We start from the raw sequence: 19,558 nt of genomic DNA, 5'->3' as shown, positions 1-19,558 counted from the left end.
GACAAGGGCACATTGCTGGCTCATGGATAACTTACTGTCTACCAGGACCCCCAGACCCTTCTCCTCAAAACTACTTTCCAGCAGGTCCACCCCTAACCTATACTGGTGCTGACGGACAGATTACCAGTAAGCTGCTGATTTGCAGCTCCAGCAGGCACACAAGAAATGGTGAAATATGTAATTAAGGACTTGTTTGCTCTTTAGAAGGGTTCCTTTTCATACTAGAGGGTTAGCAAGTTATTTGTATCTTTCTGTTAAAAAATCTAAACCAAACAAACAAAACCAAAACAAATAAACAAACAAAAAAACCCAAACAACACACGATTAGGACGGTTCTCTGAGCATGGTTTTACTTTCAGGAAGGTTGATTATTTGAATCTTCCCTCTGAGCTAAATTCAGTGAGTAATCAGTTTAGTCTATGCTCTGTTTTATGTGAAGTCAGGTTAAACCTGAAGTCAAAGACTTGGTTTTTATATAAACACTTCCTAAATAAATTTTAAATAATTCATGTGTAGTTTATGTTGTATAAAACATCATCTGAAGACTTACATGGTTCTACAGGTTTTTGACAGTGTAAATTTGATACTTTAGAACTTCCTAAACACAGATTTTGGAAATTTCTTGCATATTTCTAGACATATCCTTTATTGTACTTAGGAGAAACAGTGTTTTCTCCAAAATTTCAATTTGTTCTTAAGTATTTTGATGAAGTAGTCTCATGACACGGCTCAGGCAGATACTAGATAAGTTGAGTTTTCAGAGGTTTATTTAGAAGTGTTTAATATTAAAATGTGTCTTTGCTATTCTGACTTAAAGCTAAGAAAGAAGAAAAGAAAAGACATAAGTCGTCTTCCTCATCCAGTGACTCGGAAAGTTCAAGTGATTCAGAATCATCTTCTGATTCATCGTCAGATTCTGAGAGTGCTTCGGAAGAGAAATCTAAAAAACGAAAAAAGAAACATAAGAAAAATTCCAAGAAACATAAGAAGGAAAAGAAAAAGAGAAAGAAAAGCAAGAAAAGGTCAATTTAGAGATTTTTGTTTTGTTACATATACACTGTAGAGTACTATTTTCATGTCTTATAACTACAGAATAGTATTCTGTAACTAGTGAGTTAGCTATTTCGAAGTCTGGGAGACAATCGGTTTCCATCTATAAGCTTAAATTTTTCTGATATGATGGCAAAGGACAGTGTTCATGTGCATACGTGCTTAATTTGAAATGGGTGGTGGTAGTTTGTTTCATTAAACTCACTTCTGTGCAATTCAATTTAAATTATATGTAGTGAGACTTAGGAGAATGTAGTAAGCAGGAATAAAAGCAAAACTAAACAAAATAATAAGAAATGAATATACTTAACATTATTTCTGTCTGATATGCCAATAGTCTTGCATTTTCACTGGAAGATAATAAAACTCAAAAGGTACTCTTGCTTCTGAAAAATGTTATTTCTAAACTAGTAGTTTTGCTTTTAGCTCAATGCAAGATATAAGTTGTGTCAGTGCAAGTCAAGTTTTTCTAAGCTAGCAGTAAAATGTAAGAAATTTTCACTTAGGGCAGTGCTGCCTAATCATTGTTTCTGTGGGACTAAGGCCATTTCACACAAGTTTGTTAATACGAACTGCTTGGAATTACAATAGTTTGTAGCCAGTTATATATGCTAGTGTAGAATGTGAATTTGACTCTCCTGATAGTATTTTTAAAAGAAAATAAAATTAAAAAAAAAAAAAGAAAGCTGTATCTGGATAGAGTGTAAATGTGTGTTCAGTGTTGCACCATTGGAATTCATAGATAAAAAATGTTTGTCAGAAATCTGCTCCATTTATACATTTTAGAGCAAAGATATCATAGGGGGAAAAAAAGTTGCTTCCGAAATAGCTCTGTTTCCTGGGTTTCTTGTGGTATCATTGTGTATTGAATTAAGAGAATTTCTAAATTACTTAAATAGATTGAAAGGTCTTCCCTCATCCAAATAACTCACTTTATTTTTATATAAAAAAATATTTATACTTAAAGCTCATCCAGTGAAAGTGAAGATGAAAACCCTGAAGCACAGCCATTATCTACTGTCCGTCCTGAAGAAATTCCTCCTGTACCTGAAAACCGGTTCTTGATGAGGAAAAGTCCTCCTAAAGTAGATGAGAAAGAAAAAGAGAGGAAAAGCAGAGAGAAGGAAAGAGAAAGGTAATATATCCGTTTTGAGCCTGACTGCGTGCTGACAGTGGTATGGTCACGTTACTGTTTTAGCACTCTGATGTTAAGTGAGTCCTTTCCCTGTTAAGCAGTTCCATGTTGTAAGCACTGCTGGGTGAAAAATGGATTCTTCAGTTTATTGGTAACTGTTGTCTTTGTCTTAGAACAAAGGCTTAGTCTTTGAAAATGGTGTTAGTGAGTGAAAAATTTAAAATGACTGATTCAAGAAAAAGAAAGTAAAATGCATTGCAATTTCTTTTAGAATTTATTGGAACTGTCCAACCTGCATCTATAACTTATTCTTCTTTCAAACGTGGAAAAACCTGGAAATCTTGTAAAATGTTTTGTGGTCTCAAAATCTGAAGTTTTTACTGTGCGATTGTTACTGTCTGCACTGACAATAAAAAATAAAATTAAATGTGTGTTTTCACTTAGTTTAATTTCTGAAGAGGTTTTAAAATTGGTTTTATTTTGTATTTCCTTCTTTCTTTGATGTTACAAACAATGTAACTTTTTTTTAATTATTTTTAGTAATCTGTCGAATTCACAGTCAACATACCAGAGGAGGCTGTTAGTGACCAGATCTGGAAGGAAGATAAAAGGAAGAGGACCAAGGGTAAATACTTACAATATGTTCTCCAAAATAAACAAGGTGGTAGCACAGTCCTACTGCTGGTGTTACTAACCATTTTCATTAGGATGGTTGATTTAAAAAAAAAAAAAAAAAGGCAGGATTTATGGTGCATCATAATTTATAAGGTTTGAAGGAAGACAACGAGGAAAATTAAATTCATTTCTTGTTTATGTACTGAGTTTATTTGACGAAGGAGCGGGAGAAAAAAAAAAACAAACCAAAAATGCTTTCTTTGTGTTACTGTTGTATTCTGTGAATTAGTGAATGGAATTAGCTCAAAAAGAGTTCTAGGGAACACAAGAACCAGTACGACATCAGTGCCAGAAATGCGGGGAAGACTTCTCCCCTTTTTGGCGGGGGGAGGCTGTCAGATCGGTTCTTCTGATTTAGTGAAGCCGTATCTTGTGCACTGCTTGTCGCAAATGTTTTTAGTACCAGAAGTCTCTATCCCTCAGATTTTTAGTAAAAACCTTAAAGAAAAAGCGTGAAGTATTGTTTTCGTGTTGCTTGTCAAAGCTAGGAAGAATTTTCATTGTTAAAAAAGTGAGTTGCATTTGCGCTAATTAAAAGTAACAGGAGAAGACCTCTCAGCAGAGTATAGAAGTCCTGAAATTGAAGTTACCTTAAAAGTAGTTATTTGATCAGACATTTTGTATTCCTGCTTTAGCTGAATGTCAAATATATTTTTCAGGAAATTAATAACCTGTCAATATAAACTTGGTATGTACGTGTGAGGTGTCATGTTAGGTGCTGTGTAGAATCGACCACCAGGGATAAAAATCTTGCTTAGCTATCACAGCATGTGAAATTCAAACTTAAACCCAATTTTCTCTTTTTCCCTTCAAGCGTTATCGGACACCTTCCAGATCCAGGTCAAGAGACCGATTCCGACGCAGTGAAACTCCTCCACATTGGAGGCAAGAAATGCAAAGGGCTCAAAGAATGAGAGTGTCTAGTGGAGAAAGATGGATAAAAGGGGACAAGTAAGTTTATTTCTTTCTGGAATATATGCATTGAAATTTTTTTATATATTAAAAGTAATACCTGTTGTCTTAGATACTTGATAACAGTTACTCCCCAAAAAAAACTTAGTTATCCCATTACTTAACTGTGTCTGATTTTAATCGTGCTACTGTAAATATATAGTTACTAATATGGATGATGTAATGTTATTTAAATTCAGTTGTGAAGCTGTCTCGCTTCCAACTTATTTTTTTGAAGTGGAGGGAATTCAAAATATTTAAAAAATTGTATCTTTCTCTCTCCAAGGAGTGAAGTAAATGAAAACAAGAAAGATAATCAAAAAAGCCCAGGAAGAGGAAAAGAGAGAAAAATATCAGACCACAGACAAGTTTCTGAAAGTCCAAGCAGAAGAGGGGAAAAGGAGAAGAAAAAAGATCACAAATCTAGCAGTAAAGACAGGGAGACAAGAAGGAATTCAGAAAAAGATGACAAGCATAACAAAAGCAAGTCCAAGAGAAGAGCTAAATCTAGAAGCCATAGTAAAAGCCGAGAGAAATCAAAAAGTAAAGAAAGAGACTCTAAGCACAGTAGACATGATGAAAAGAGAGTAAGATCAAGAAGCAAAGAGAGAGACCATGAGAAGGGTAGAGAAAAAGAAAAGCGCTATGATTCTAGAGGGAGAGATAAAGAAAGAAGTAGGAGCAAGGAGAGAAGTAAAAGGGCAGGCTCGAGAAGTAATGAACAAGACCACAGGAAGAGTAAAGACAGGGAGAAACGTAAGTCAAGAAGCAAAGAGCGTGAGCATGCTAGAGGAAAACATAGTTCCAGCAGTAGAACAAGGGATCGAAGCAAAAGCCGAGATAGGGGTAGGAGAGGAAGATCGAGAAGCAGAGACAGAGATCGCAGTAGAAGTAAAGACTATTCAAGGAACAGAGATAGAGAAACAAGAAGAAGAGGAAGATCAAGAAGCAGAGAAAGGAGAGGTACACCAGATAAATACAGAGGAAGAGAAAATAGGAGGAGGAGAGAATCAAGGAGCTCAGAGAGGGAGGAAAGTCAAAGCAGAAACAGAGAGAGGTATTCAAATAGAGAAAGTAGAAGCTCATATAAGAGGAATGATACTGAAAGCCAAAGGAAGAGGCGTTCAAAAAGCCGTGAAAGTAGCAGTCCCGAATCCGGTAAAGATAAGAAGTCTAGTAGAGATCAGGATAGAAGTCCAGACTCAAAAAAGAGAACAAGTAGCAAAGAGAGAGAATCAAAAAAATCATATTCACGCAGCAGTAAAGAAAAGGAAAAGACCAGATCCTCAGCAGAAAAAGAAATAAACCAAAAATCAAAGAGTCAGGAAAGAGATCATACCCCTAGTAAGGATAAAAAGTCTGATCACGAAACAAGTCCTGGAACAGATGACGACAGGCATGGATGAGTTTGTGGACTTAATGTTTCCATTGTCTCAAAGTTTGAGAGACATTTTGGGAAACGCCTTTTTTTAAGATGTGGACTTCAGTTTGGTCTTTTGATAATCTAAAACCTGGATCATTTGTACTGCTAAAGTTTTAATAAACTTGAAATGAAAAATGAACTATATGTGTAATACAGTGTGCTGTGTTTTAAATATTTCATTGGTTTGTGTATCCTTGTGTGTTGGCAGCTAGAAGGGTAACTTCATGCCACATCTATTTTTTAGCTGATGAACTTAGTTTAGTGTAAACAATGGCTGCCTGTGAAGAAGCTTGTTTCATGTGTGAAGAAGAAAGCTGCAAGTATACTACGTCATCTAAAGTTAGGAGAATGTTGCGAGGTGTTCATCACTCCAGCCTTGCTACATCTGTATTTCAGTAGATCTAAATCCTAAGGAAATTAATTTATAGAGGAAAATTACAGGGCTTTTTTTTGTAATCACAGAGTGAATTAATTAAGTAAATCTTCACTGTTTGTACTTCTGTCACTGCCAACAGTAGAATTAATTCATGCTGTAAGGCAGTCATCTGTGTTTGGGAGTTGTTTCTGTCCTAAAAAAAATTTTTTTGGAAGCGCTTATCAGTGTAAATTTTTCCCTGTAACCTACTTTTTCTGTCCCATGTTTTCATGTTTGTCTACTGCAGAAAATTCAGTTTGGATGCTGCAGACTGCCCTGTCTCAGTTGCTAATTAATGGATGCACAGAGATGAAACAGATTACCAGAATTCACAGTGGCTGTCAGAATAAGGAACCAGGAAAATCCTTTCTACTCTTTCTGCTTCTCAGCACTCTGTGAGAAGACTATTGCAGTTCTCCAATAGTGTTTTTTGGGGTAGTTGAAGCAGAATTTCAAGCAATTTTTTAAGACAGGCTCTTAATTTTTTTTTAACAAAAATTGGCTTTCCTCCCTGCATCCCCTCATTCTAAAGACTGTACTGTGAATTCCTCCTCCTTCTCTGCTATACGTGTGTCTTCCTCAAACCAATTCTGTCCCTTCTCTGCCTTCCTCCCTTCCTCTCCTCTCTAGGACATTCTTCCCCCTTCTTCCTCACCACCACACCTCCTTATGAAAGAGGAGGAGGTTGGTTTGTGTTGCTGCTGGAGTTGCTCGCATGTGTGCGATCACACAAGAGCAGCCGTTACACAGTAATGTAATGTAGTGGCTGAGAGGAGGGTATCTTTCATACAAACTCCAACACTTCTTTCAGTCCATTAAACTATTTACACCAAAGGCTGGCAAATCTTGAAATTCCTGAAGAGAAGTGACAAGCATTATTGTAAAGCTGTGTCAAAGCGAAACAATATTTCAAGAGCTGATTTTTTGGGGAGATCTTTGAGTGTATGACATAACTTGTTCTTACTGTCTTTGTTATGAGTACGTCAAATGTTTTGCTATATAACCCCCTTTGTGATCAGTGTGTGTCTACAGCAGATGAACAGAATTGTTGAAACTTGGCTTGAGGTTGTGATCCAGACAGTTGTTATGCTAAAGGAAAACAAATAGTTATGTCTTGAAAGGAAAAGAAAATACAGGATTGTAAACAGTGTAAGCAACCTTTTTAAGGGAAGAGAACTAGAAGTACCTAGTGTTACTTTTTAGCAGAATAGTGGAGCTGCTTTGGCTATCAACCTTTTTTTTTCCCCCGTGTTTTATTATGAATTTTGCATTCCAGTGGTCATTCTATGCAGAATGTGTAAAAATGCTTCCCAAGCCCACGTGTGGGTAGATGATATAGCTGTTACTTAAGAGAGCTTGTAGGAGTGAACCGAAGACCTGCATAGCGGACCTGTTCTGTGTGAAGTCACTCTGAGCTCCGTATGACTTTGGAGAAGTTGTAGTCCTGTTTTGGGGGACTGTTGTAAGAAAAAGCTAGGAAGTTAGGCTAAAGAGAATTGTATGGTGGCTTGGACAAAGGCTTCTTCGGTGCATTTATACTGTGCTATGCATGCCATGTGCTTTAGAGTCTCACTTAAAAACTGTTTGCAGTGTTCTTTTACTATTTTTTATGGAGCTGACACAAGCAAACTATTGCTGAAGAAGTATGTTTGCACTACTGAGAATATTCTTGCCAATACCACTGAAGCTCATATAAGCATGCAAACAAATAAAAAAAACCCTGAACTATATTGACTCTGCTGTAGAAGAGGGGGAAAAAATGCAGTCAGCAATAAGGTAATCCATAGGGATTGTTAAAAAAATGTTACAAAGTCTTTAATTTAAAATCTCAAAATGAAGATTATATCCAATTGTAGTTTGCAGCTGTGTGTAACTAGTTATTTCAAAAGATGCTCGTGTATACCCTTTCATATGGATTTTTTTCTTTGTTATGGTTCAGAAAATTATTTGTACAAATTAAATGAGCTCTAATTCTTTCATAGCATGTTAAAATTCATCCGAGTTGGTGGCACAAAGCTCATTTTCTTGTTTTTAATGTACTGTGTAAGAAGTTGGTTACTCTTAATTGCAAACGTGGGATGCACTTTACCTCTTGATGAGTGCGTGCCTGGCCTGTATGGTATTTGATGGTAAATTGTTTTAGTGCCAATCACTTTGTTTAAACTGAAACGCAACAATTGCAGTCTTGTAAGAGGGAGGATTTTCCAGATTGGTACTTTTCTTTATCAGACTGGAAATTGAGCATGCTGATCAAACTTCAGTGGGACTGAAGCATGGTCCCATGGACAGCAAGATGTCCCCAAGCTCCAGTGAGCTCTTGCTGCCTTGTGAGGCACCAACTACTGCCCTTGCTGTCCTGGAACCATTTTTTCCCTCAGTGGCAGAACTTTCCTGTTCCCAGGTTCACAGTGACCACCTTGTGCTATGGTCACAGTGTAGCTCAATGCTGTCTTTGGCAGTGGTGTGACAGGTGGTTGGCCTTTGGCTTGGAACCAGAACGGGAAGCGTATTTGAAAGCAATACTTATGTGTACCAGAGGTAACCAAAACAATGCTTATGGCCTTTCCTTGCAAATGGGGAAAAAACCTGGTACGTTTAGAGGACGGCTTTTTCTGTCAGCACCCCAGAACTGACCTTATTTCAGAGAATTTGTGAGCCTCAAGACTCAAGGCAAAATGAGGGCAGGGAGTACTGGACTAACCATGCAAGCATACGGTTAAGTGTATGTACAGGCTTGAAATAATTTCCAAAAGTTAGACATGCATTCTCGGTTGTATTGACAATAGATACTGACATTTTACAAATACCATATAGCTTATGTATTCATGGAATGCTGAATTTAGTATTGGCAGTAGCTTTCCAAACTTCATTAGAAAGACTATTATTTGATGTTGGATTTTCTGGGTACTGCCATCAACTCGGAAGCACAAATTCTTACTGAGGGTGGGTGGACATAATGTAAGGTTGTGTAGACACCATTGCCTGTAAAAGATGTGTTGCTGTCTGCTGATTCTTTGATATTGCCATAGTGTTTCACTTGTTGCTTTGGTTTTGGGTGTGGGTTTGGGGTTTTTTTAGGAAAATTTAAGAAAAAAACGGCTATGGTTACATTTTAACACTTCATTCTATCCAGTTGTCAAAACTTTAACCTGAAACTTCTCACTTGCTACTTGAAATCACATAGTATGGACTTTCCTTGCAGTGGTCTTTGTCAGATGCCCTGAAGAACTTGCAGTAATCCCCTAACAATGTCTCTAATTTGTAATGGTGTCAGTCTGGCAAGTCAATTTTAGATTAATGTAAACATAAAAGAAGCAGGCCTTTAGCCTCCTTTCCTGGAACTGTTGATTTATTGTTGATTTATTGAAGGAAATAAAGTATTTTTGGACACACTTTCTAGGGGCATAGTAGACTCATTACTTATCTCATTGACAAAAATGTACATCCCTGCTTTTAGGACTTTCCTTATAATAGAAAACCTAGAGATATACATACTATGCTTTATCAAAGACCTCTCTTTTAAAGCATCTATATATTCTCTCTCTCCAATACTTGAAGAACAACTTTGTGAGAAAAGGCAGTAGTACTTTAGCAGCAGCCATGAGGTTTGATTTTTTTTTTTTTTTGTTTTTTTGTATTCCTTTGGTCAACTTAACCTGGAGGATACCAGTGACAAAATTAATCTTTACACTTCTAGAGTCGATGTGATAGAAATGTCAAGAACAGTTACTTGCACTTTCCTTCTTTCGCTGAAAATAGTAATTTTCCTAATGCAGTATTTAACTGAATTATTTGAGGAAATAGATATCAAAAAGTCTGTGAACTCTGCATTTTGCAAAATCTGAATTTGGTACAATTCTGCAGTTGCTGAACATAAAACTTTAACCTTCCATTTTGTTGCATATGTGCTTTGAGTATAATTCTTATTTCTTATCCTTGAATAATTCATGTTGTTAGGAACACCATTCTAACAAAACTCATGTTGCATAAAAGCAAAAAGTAATATTCATCTACCCTGTTTTTCTTAAAAAAAGCTATCATACCAAAATAATTTTTCCAATTTTAGTATGAAATTTCACAAAAGGAATAGCAGTAACAGAATATAATAAAAGTGGTGAGTTTAGATATAAAATTACATAAAGGTAAAGGTTTGTTAAAGAATTAAATGAGTGTCCTTCCTTAATCATAAAGTCATTGTTCAAATTAAACTAACAGGGCAGTTATCTGTCCTCTGAACTAGCTCATGTTCTTATACTGCTAAATATTCATAGGATTGGTCTAAAATTTATATTTCTATTCATATGTTCTAACACTAACATTAAAAGGACTAAATAAACTGAACTCTATGCAGCACCAGCTTTGAATTGAAATTCTGCAACAAGCAAAGCACTTAAGGAAACTTGCTATTTTTGGCAGGAAGTTAGACATATCCTGTACATATCCCTATAACTGTATACAAATAGCGTGTGGCTTTAGCCATAACTGCTAATGAAAAGAATGGTTGGGAGGACTGGAAAAAAAAATAGATCTGTTAATTTATGACCAGTGGTAAGACAAACTGGCTGATAACTGGTTTCCTTCAGCAGCTGAAACCATTGTGGTTAATTATACAGGCAGTGTTGTGCATGTAGTATCTCAGTCTTCTGGACATTTTGTAATTAGTAGTTCCTGACAGATGATCCAGTTGCCAGCTGGGAGAACGAATTCTTGATATGTAATGTACAACTTGTGTATTAAACTACTTCTCAGAAATAAATGCTTTTTTGCATATTTGTTAGTATAGTCCATATGTCTGCCATGTGTACTTCTTGCAGTATTACTTAGCATCTTCTATATTTAGAGTAATATTCACTTCTAAGTTATATAGTGCAACCTGTGTGTGTAAATGTGCTTGTGAGTGTCAAATCTCCAGCCTTTTAAAGTGATGGTACTGTGTGTACAGATTTGATGTCAGGACACTACCTCTTCAGATAAAAAGATCTATACATTTTTACTGAACATGTGGGTAGATTTTTATTCCATGCTAAACTGGATGACAGTGTTGAGTTATAGATGGAATTAGCGCTTTCTACTTCAGAATGACAAATAACAGTCTATTCACTATCTATATATTGTAACATATAAAATGCAGCCATGTAATGAAGCTGATCTAGTGTCTTATCACTAATTTTTTTGCTAGTTGCAAACTTTGATCTTGTACTTACACAAATAAACCAGGGGTGTTTTATGTGTGTGAAGCGCAGTAGTTTTCACTAGAACTACCTGTTTGATGATGTGAATTTAAATGTAGTGGTCAGACAGCTTACAGTCAATTTAGAATTGAGTGAAAGAAAAAGCTTGATCAAAAAGTCACCTACGCTCCTATCCCAACCTGGCTGTGCTGGCAGCAGAGTGCTCAGGAGAAAGCAGGAAAGTGCTTTTCCTATTTCCTAGTCAGTTTAGAAACTTGAGTGCTAGATACACACCGCCTTGCTGCAGATATCTCTTTCCCATAAAGGATTAGACTCAGCCAGTGCCACAACTTTAGACAGTATTCCTATCTTCCATTGCATTCTCCAAAGTAAGCAGAAAAGTCACACTCAACATTAGTTTATTATTACAGAAAGATATTTTTAAACAGCTTATTCAATTTTATTGTTTGCTCAGTAAGAAATTTTTTTTAGCCCTGGAGGCTCAGCAATACTCCGAGGATTACAGTACAGATGAATCAATAGTTTACCTTTGGTTGTTACCTCTTGACTTCCTAGAAAGTGAATCTACTGCTTTGTTCCATAATAAACTAGTTACAGGTACAGTTGCGAGCTATGGCTGTAGCTATGGTACTTGTTTCTTGAGCTGAAGTTGAGTGTAGGCAGATTCTGGCAAACAGTATGTCTTCTAACTTGCTCCAGAGTTAGCTTCAGCTGTTAGGCACTGATAAGTTTTGCAGGTACTGATAACTTGTAAGGAGACAATGGCTAGTGTCTTAGTCCTTAGTAGATACTTCAGTAGTTGTCAGATGTATTTCTGAAGAAGAAAGAAACAGAGTTTAAATTTTCCTGTACAATTAGTACCTACTATACAATTAATTGTATATGCATGAAGAAGTTGTAAGTGAAACTAATGCAGAAATACTTGTCCTGGAGCAGTAACGTAACACTAAGCTTTACCAAAGATAGTCCAATTTCTCCCTTGTCCACTATGCCACTGTACCAGTTGCTGGATTTTTGTATCCCAGATCTTACTAGTTTCATACCTTTGATCCTGTCTCTGGTCTGCTCAGTAGCTATTGCTGCTTTCTAACCTTTACTATGTAAAGGAAAACCAGGCAAAGGAGTCAGACCAGGTGCTACTCATTTGAGGGGAGCAGGGGCAATTACTCTTATGTTAAGAGAGATGTAATGTTGAATTTTATTGGAGCTGCAGTTCTTACATTCAAGTCCTTCAGCACTAAGAGAATTGTGCATTTCTCTGGATAGCGTATTGGAGATGAGGAAACCCACAGAAAAAGAAAGTGCCATGCTGGGTTATGCAAGACAGTATCAACCAGCTACGAACAGCTATGCTTTTAAGACAGCTTTCTAGGGACTGGTTTAACAGACTAGAAGGCAGGTTTGAATCATTTATGTACCCACTTAGGTATCTAGTTGTTAATGCCAAAGGCACCAAAACAAAAAGCAGCTTAGATTGTAGTGGTGGCAGTGCAGGAGTGTGAAGGGAATAACTACATGCACTACAAGTTTAACAAAGCCTATAGCACAACTTCACTTATTTTAAATATAAATGAATGAATTTAAGGTAATTCCAAATAAGACATTTCATATGGTCTTGTCACACTTCTGGCCTTCACTTCAACTCCCTTTTAAAGCTTAGCCTTCAGAAATAAGGGGGGGGGGGTTGAGAGCTATTTTTAAGTAGTGAATTTTCCTTCTCTCAACGATGCACTGAACAAGAAGGAAGATTCAGCAGAGACAAGGATGCACTGCCAGAACAAGGAGGAAGTTTACAGACTAGTTATGGCACTCTTCCATTCAAGAGATACCAGAAAGGAGTAAGTTAGTAACAGACATCTGAAAGCTATTGAAACAGAATAAATTATTTGACCTAACCCAACCAGTGAGCTTTGAAAAAAACTTTTTGCTTTTCTTTTTCAGGAGCGTAGCGCCAGTCTGTATTGGGACTTGAAAGTGTCCATCCTTAATAGTCCCATGATGCCAACTCTTCTGTTCAGAGGTAGTTTGTTTCCAGGTAGGTGTCGTCTTCAAATTCCTCAGAGCTGAGCAGTGGCAAAACAAAACCAGTAACTGCAACGCTGCCTAAAAGTGAAGAGCTGCAGTGAGTTAACTTAAATTTCCTTAGTATGTGAGGCATTTTAGAAAGCTTCTCTCTTCCATTTCCTAGGTAGTTGTGTTAGATCCTTGACAACAGCACTTTCTTACATGGGTACCGTAGTCATGCAGGTACCACTTGTGTTGCTGTTGGGAGAATACCATGTTAGACCCTGGAGGCCCACATGTTCAAACTTAAGTTGCTGCTTTACTTGAAGAGTTGGGTGACAGGTATGGAAAAAATGCCGTTTGATTTAAGGTCTCCATTTTAGTCTGAGGGTTACCTTACATTTCTACGGTCTTGGCATTCTAATATGGCCAATACCTATTATGTTTCTCATCTGCTACAAGTCCCTGAAGCAGTAGACCATCTGAGAGGGTTCTTTGTTGAGCAAAATCAATGATTAAAGTTTACTAGCCAAATTATTTCTCAAAGCATATTCTGATTTGCTAGCTATTAATTAAAACTTCAGCTAATACCTAATACAAGCAGTGAAGCCAGGCATTAGATTAGAGGTACCTCTCAATTAGCAGATTCTTCCAGGTCAGCAATTTCCTTTCAGGTGCAGTTGATCTCCCTGTATTTTGTTGCCATCTTTAAAGGGTAGCTGAAAAGGACCTCTGGTGGTCAGCTAGACCAACCTCCTGCCTTACACAGGACATCTTTAAAGACTTCACATGTGGTGATTCTACCACCTCTGGCCATTCTGACCCAGTGCCACCACAGTGTGCTCCTGGAGAAGCAGGTTTTCCTGACTACACAGCCTGATGTCCCATGTCACAACTTGTTGTTTAAAGCACCTGACTGTACTGAGAAGAGCAGGGCTCTGCTGTGTTTGTAACTACCCTTCAAGCAGCTGTAGGTTGTTAATTAGATCACTCCTTAGTCTCCTCATTGCCAGACTGAATGAGCCCAGCTTCCTCTATTTATTTCTCATCTCTGTCTGTTCAATAGCTTTCATCTGCTTCTACTTGCACAAGGAGCTATTCTCTTAGCCTATTCCCTGTCTTGTCTTCCTGTTTTCTTCAACATATTGTAAACATCAAACTGATTTTAGTCTTCTGTATTATTCCTGCAAGCAGCTTTCCATTCTTGCCTTTCATGTAGGACAACTGTAAAAGACAATGAAGTGTTACCAAGATGCTTTGTCACTGAAAATTTTAGTACCTCAAATATTTCTTTATGTTCTTAAAACACTTGAGGCTTTTTTTTTTTGCCTAGTTTTATAGAGGATTACTAACCAGAGTTGGTCATTTAAAGCAAGCACACAAAGTATGTGCATCTCAAAGTCAATGGAATAAAGTGACATCGTAATTCATGCTGAATTTGGGTAACTAAATCCATATTTAGCCAATGTGCTTTAAAATTATACAGGATTCCTACTTCACTCTAGGCCTACTGAAAGGAAGAGTTGTTTTCTGGTACTCGAGTTTGATATTTCTGTAGATGTTCAAGTAAAAGGGGTATAAGGCTCGTGGAAAAAGGCTGTAGACTTCAAACACAGACATATATAATCTGCAGAACTGTTTCTTGAAGTTGAGTAGGAAATGAGGCTGCAATCCACCTTGCTTCTTGCTGCTGTGGAGGTAGACTAAACCCCATTTAACTCACCAATTGTATGGTAGTGAGCATGTGCAAATATGCACCTAGGGATTCATGTGAAGCATTATCAAGCTCTGTAGATTTCAACACCGCTGCTGCTGTAATCAATGCTTCTTCTCAGGGCTCCAGCTTTTGCTATCAAAAGGCTTTATTAAAAGTTTCCATTCTTTCTGCTTGCTGAAAAAAGCTTCAAGTAGTAAAAGGAGCACTAGCTCAGAGAGAAGGGAAATAAATTTTTCGTTAGTGAACTAAGAAAAACACATTTAGAGACTATTTCACAAGTTAACTGCCTTGTCTCTATTTTGTTTAAATATATAATTTCTAAAATCAGTTACTCAAAGATAATTGGAGAGAACTCTGTGTGACTTTTAGTCGATAGTGCAGCAGCATCAGCATTTTAGTTTAGGTCAGAAGTGAGTTTTTGAAACAGTCTCTTGATCGTTCCTACTTACTGTGCTTTGGTTCACATTACAAAGCAATCACAAACTGGATCCTTTTGGATGAAACTTGAGGATGTTGTGCTCCAACCAGTGATGGGCATTCAGCCCTGACACCATGCTAGAGCTGTTCTGGGCAAAACCTCTGGAACGCATGCATCATGCGCATCAAGTTCTCAGCAGCAACTTCCTCACCCCACAACTGAGCCCCTTATGGGCCACACTAACTGATATGGGTACAGAGAGTCCATCAGCTCCACCCAGCCATGTTCTGCTGTCCAAAAACAGCACAGCACCCCAGACCACAGCAGGACTGACCAACCAAGACAATACTTGGGTTTGTGCTGGCTCTGAGGAGAGTTCTTGGCCCTGCCCTCAGGCAGGGCTTTGAGGGCCATGCAAGTTATAACGCTCCTACACAATGCCAAGTGTTTGCTCAGCCCCCGAGGAAGCTGGGGGATCCTGTACATTTGGCAGGGGGAACATGGATGTTGTTACATCAGCCATCCTTCCTTGCCTCCCTCCAATTTTTTTTTTTTTAAAGTACTGCACATGTATACACTCTGCCACTCTTGCAGTTGTCCCGATTAGGAAGCCCACATCTAGTTTCTTGCTTGGAGAGAAGAATAAGAATTATATCCAATAGTGGCACTGATTCAGTTACTCACTGTCTTTATCGCCGAAATGCTCGATCCTTACGAAAGGCAGCTTCTCTCTGAGCATCATAATCCAAATCTGCTTGCTTTTCCTGCTGTTTTTTTGCCTGCTTTTCAGCCTGACGAAGAAAAGGGATGTCAGTTGATACTTGTCAAACACCATCCCTTCCAACTTCTCTTTCATGCCATATCCCCCACAAAAAAGGCACACTGAACAGCTGAGTGAACATCAGCATTAGCTGCTGCTCTTTGGTGACCTGCCCAGAAGAAACAAGAGCGGTAGTGGCATGGCTGAAAAAAATGGCATGACACAGGCCAGGATGTGATCTGCCATTGTTGATCTTTTTCTTATTACCAGCCCTCCCAGGTGATCCCCCCACAACCAGCATGAGCCAAGCCAGCCTGGAAGAGGCTTCTGTTTCACTGCTGTGAGAGGAGGCTGGTCCCCAACATCAGCAGCTGCAGTGTACACAGGTAAAATACAAACAATATGCACATGTAACGCCCACAGCAAGCTTCCTCTTTCTCTCCCACCCAGGAGATCTAGTACTATGGGTTTAGATGCGTGCTTCTTTCTGAAGGGGCTGACAGGGTGCAGCTCTTCTATTTACCATTTGCTGGATCTGAATTTTCTGTACTTCCATGTTTGCGTCACGTTGTCTTTGTTTCTTGGCTTTTTCCATTTCCAAGTAGACACGATCTGCTGTCATCCACTGATTACGATCCTTCTCACCCTCTGCTTTTTCCTCTCTCTCCTTTTCCACCTTCATCTTCATCTGTATTTTACAAAATACACAAAAAAAGTTCACCAAGGAGCTAGCCTACTAAGCTGGAAGTCATATCTTTCAGCAGAAGCAGCCCTGTATCAGTGTTCTGATAAGCATGGTCATTGTGGCTGGCCAGCGTCCAAGTCCAGTTTTTTTGGCAGCCCTGGCAGACGTGCGCCCAACACAGAAGTGGGAGAGGGAGAGTGGACACCAGGAAAGATGGAAGTGGACATGATGAAGCATGCTGATGCATGGCACCATACACCAGCTGTGATCTGGGCCAGGCTCCTCAGCTGGAGTAAACACTGCAGAGTCTGGAAAATGTTTGCACAAGTTAGCAACAATTACAGAGCTTTCCAACTTTTAATTTTTTGGAAGAGGATCATCACAGGTACCAGTTGCATCTTTCTTAAGAAGTTAGTTCTGAAACTATAGATGGTAAACATGAGAGGCAGCTGCCAAGTCAGAACTTGCATGTATGCCTCATTCAAGACAGCTGTAGAATCTATGATGTTTCTAAGAGGTATTCAGAAATACAAGTATATGACAGAAAGGGGACTAAGAACAGGCTAGGTTTCTTACCACAGTGTCTCTGTGTTCAGCAATCGATTCAATGGCAGCCTTTTTTTTCGCTTCTGTCTCTTTGTTTTTCATTTGGTATTCATCTTCTACCTCTGCAGCTCCTCTGGCAAGACGATCATCTTCAATCTTACATGCTTCATTCATCTGTGCAGTTAGTTTTTCAAAAGCTTTGTCCTTATGCTCCTGCACTAACCTGCAGAAGAACATGAGCTACCGTAACATACCAGGATATCTGCTGAGATTACCTGTGGCATTGCTCTTCACAAAGCCAGCAGTCCCACTTCCTCCCCCAACAGCACCAATTACTACTGGAACTGGTAGGTATATCTTCTGGACTTTCTACTTCTTTTTCAAGTTCTAATTACAGAAAAAATGCTTGCATCACAAAGTTCTGATTTCGCCAATATAAAAATTCAGAGTAACACTTGTCACAAAATTAAATTGCAAGTTTGAATCTTAACACTGAAAACTACAGCCCTAGACCCACCTATTAGTCTCTGCATCTTTTTCTCTTGTCAGATCAGCCATCATTTCTTTTCCTTTAATATAAGCCTTAATCCGATCATCATCTTCATCTTCTTTTTGTTTCTCTTCAGCTTTTATTATTTTCTGTTCAGCTACATATTCCTGTTTAAAAGGAAAAATACTTTTTATGTAGAATGAGATTTTGGAAACATGAACTGGAAAAAAAAAATCTAGCAGAGACTTCAGGCTTAGCTTATAGTAAATTCTTTGGTTGCACCAGTGGAGAAGCTATAGAAGATAGAAACCCAGAGATGGAAGAGAATTCTCAGGACCTACTTACCACAAAAGTAGAATTAGTATGTGGCTGCAGGCCCAACCCAAGCACAGTATCTTTAACTTATATTCTTTCCTCTACTTCCCCCCTTCCAACTGTACTGCTCCCATCCTGTGTATCATTCACATGGCACAGACTCTGAAGGGCTCAAACAGCAAGAGTCTGTAGAACCATAAAAATGTAAGGCATAAAGCATTTTGTAATCACACAGAAATGGCAGTTATTAGTATATATAGCTTTCATTAAATATACAAGGTTGGGGGCAAATGCTGTAAAATTTGCATAACTGAGGTGAGGAGCATAGGGGAAAAAAAGCAAGCAGGGTTTCAGTGGGAATTCTCTCCATTTACTGTCTCACATGGCAATGAATCATCCCAGTACCTCCACTTCAGTCTCCCTGCTGAAGCAGGCATGGGGAGGGGAACAGTAGGTGTGGTAAGTAGATCTTGACTAATTTTCTAAACATCTCCAATCACAAAGGGAAAGTCGTATTAAAAAGATATTGTCATGTTCAGATTCAGGCTATTCCCTCTTCCTAACAAAAGAAAACGGGCTTAAACCAGAGCAGGTACATGGAACCTAAATCCAATTCTCAAGTCAACGACAATCTCTTTGCTGTCTATAGCAAGCTTTTTCTATCATAGACCAGTCAAGACTCAGGTGCGACATTACAGCTTCCAAGAGGCCTTTCTCAAAAGCACAGCAGAAAGACATGGCCTGCAACTGGCAGGGTAGGCGTGTAATCCAGTGCTACTGAAGCCAGCAACAAACCTCCTGTTGCCAGTAGGCCCGTTTAGATATATGAATGCTATTGTTTCACTGCAGGCAGACAAGGTGAAGCATTTTGAACTGTCTGCTTTCCTGTTACTTACGTGATACAGCCTCTGGCGTTCAGCTTTTTCCTCCTGTTCCTTTTCCATTTTTCTCTGAATTTCCAATTGGTACAATTGGTTCAGTCTCTGTATTTGTTCTCCTTCTCTTTTGTCTTCCAGCTTGGCCAGATCTGCCTGACGCTTGTGCTCCTTGATTCTGAATCAGGAAAAGGAGTTGAGTAAACGAGCTAAGGAGTGCATGAAATAATGAACAGACACAGATTCTGCACATCTACAGGCACTTTAAAATTAAAAAAAAAACCCAAACAAAAACCCAACACATTTTGAAGTGAACATAGTATGTCAGAGATCAAAAATAGAATCACGTTTTTTAAAAGGTCGCTGCAAACCCTTTGTCCAAAGCTCAGTCCGCGTGCAAGGGTGCTGGTTAAGCCTGTACTAGCAAAAGCAACCATGACCAGCACATGGACTCCAACATTAGACTGAATTTGATTAGCCTGTTTAATTGCCAGCCCACTCCCTGTACAAGCTGGGCCTTCGCCAGCCGTCTTCCAAGCAGTGCCACAGCGCTGTGCAAGCCATGGTCGCCAGCCTGTGCTACCTGGATGCGTGAATGGCTCTGGGCTGGGAGAAGCGGCAATAATAAAGAGTTTTGCCTTAGCGGGAGAAGCCGCTCCCTCTCAGTATCAGAACACAGACCCCCTTGTTCAATATATTAGGACAGACACAGCCACTGGCAACAAGAGACGTTTCTGAAGCGGGAGAACGGTCACGGAGGAAATGGGGGGTGAGGGGAGGAGACGTTTTCAGCCCGACCACGGAGCGGGGGGGATCGGAGAGCCACGGCGTTACAGGACGCCTCACCCGAGCGCCCGCCCGCCCCAAAAAAACCACGCTCCTGCCCTGCCACCCCCCCCCGGCGGGG

The 19,558-nt window shown here is 38.9% G+C and overlaps 1 protein-coding gene across 1 annotated transcript in view; it reads left to right on the top strand.

The window, feature by feature from the left end:
• PPIG (peptidylprolyl isomerase G (cyclophilin G)) overlaps positions 1-5,217 on the top strand; it is a 19,751-nt gene extending 14,534 nt beyond the window's left edge. The window contains exons 8-12 of the mRNA XM_009894573.1: positions 818-1,022; positions 2,018-2,185; positions 2,726-2,810; positions 3,675-3,811; positions 4,098-5,217. Coding sequence (XP_009892875.1) covers positions 818-1,022; positions 2,018-2,185; positions 2,726-2,810; positions 3,675-3,811; positions 4,098-5,217 — 1,715 coding nt within the window. The remainder of the gene's footprint in view (positions 1-817; positions 1,023-2,017; positions 2,186-2,725; positions 2,811-3,674; positions 3,812-4,097) is intronic.
• The last annotated feature ends 14,341 nt before the right edge of the window (positions 5,218-19,558 follow it).

Source organism: Charadrius vociferus, unplaced genomic scaffold (genome assembly GCF_000708025.1).
Source record: "Charadrius vociferus isolate BGI_N301 unplaced genomic scaffold, ASM70802v2 scaffold161, whole genome shotgun sequence".
Classification (NCBI taxonomy): domain Eukaryota; kingdom Metazoa; phylum Chordata; class Aves; order Charadriiformes; family Charadriidae; genus Charadrius; species Charadrius vociferus.
Note: the sequence above shows the minus strand (reverse complement) of the source record. Positions and strands in the feature narration are given on the sequence as shown.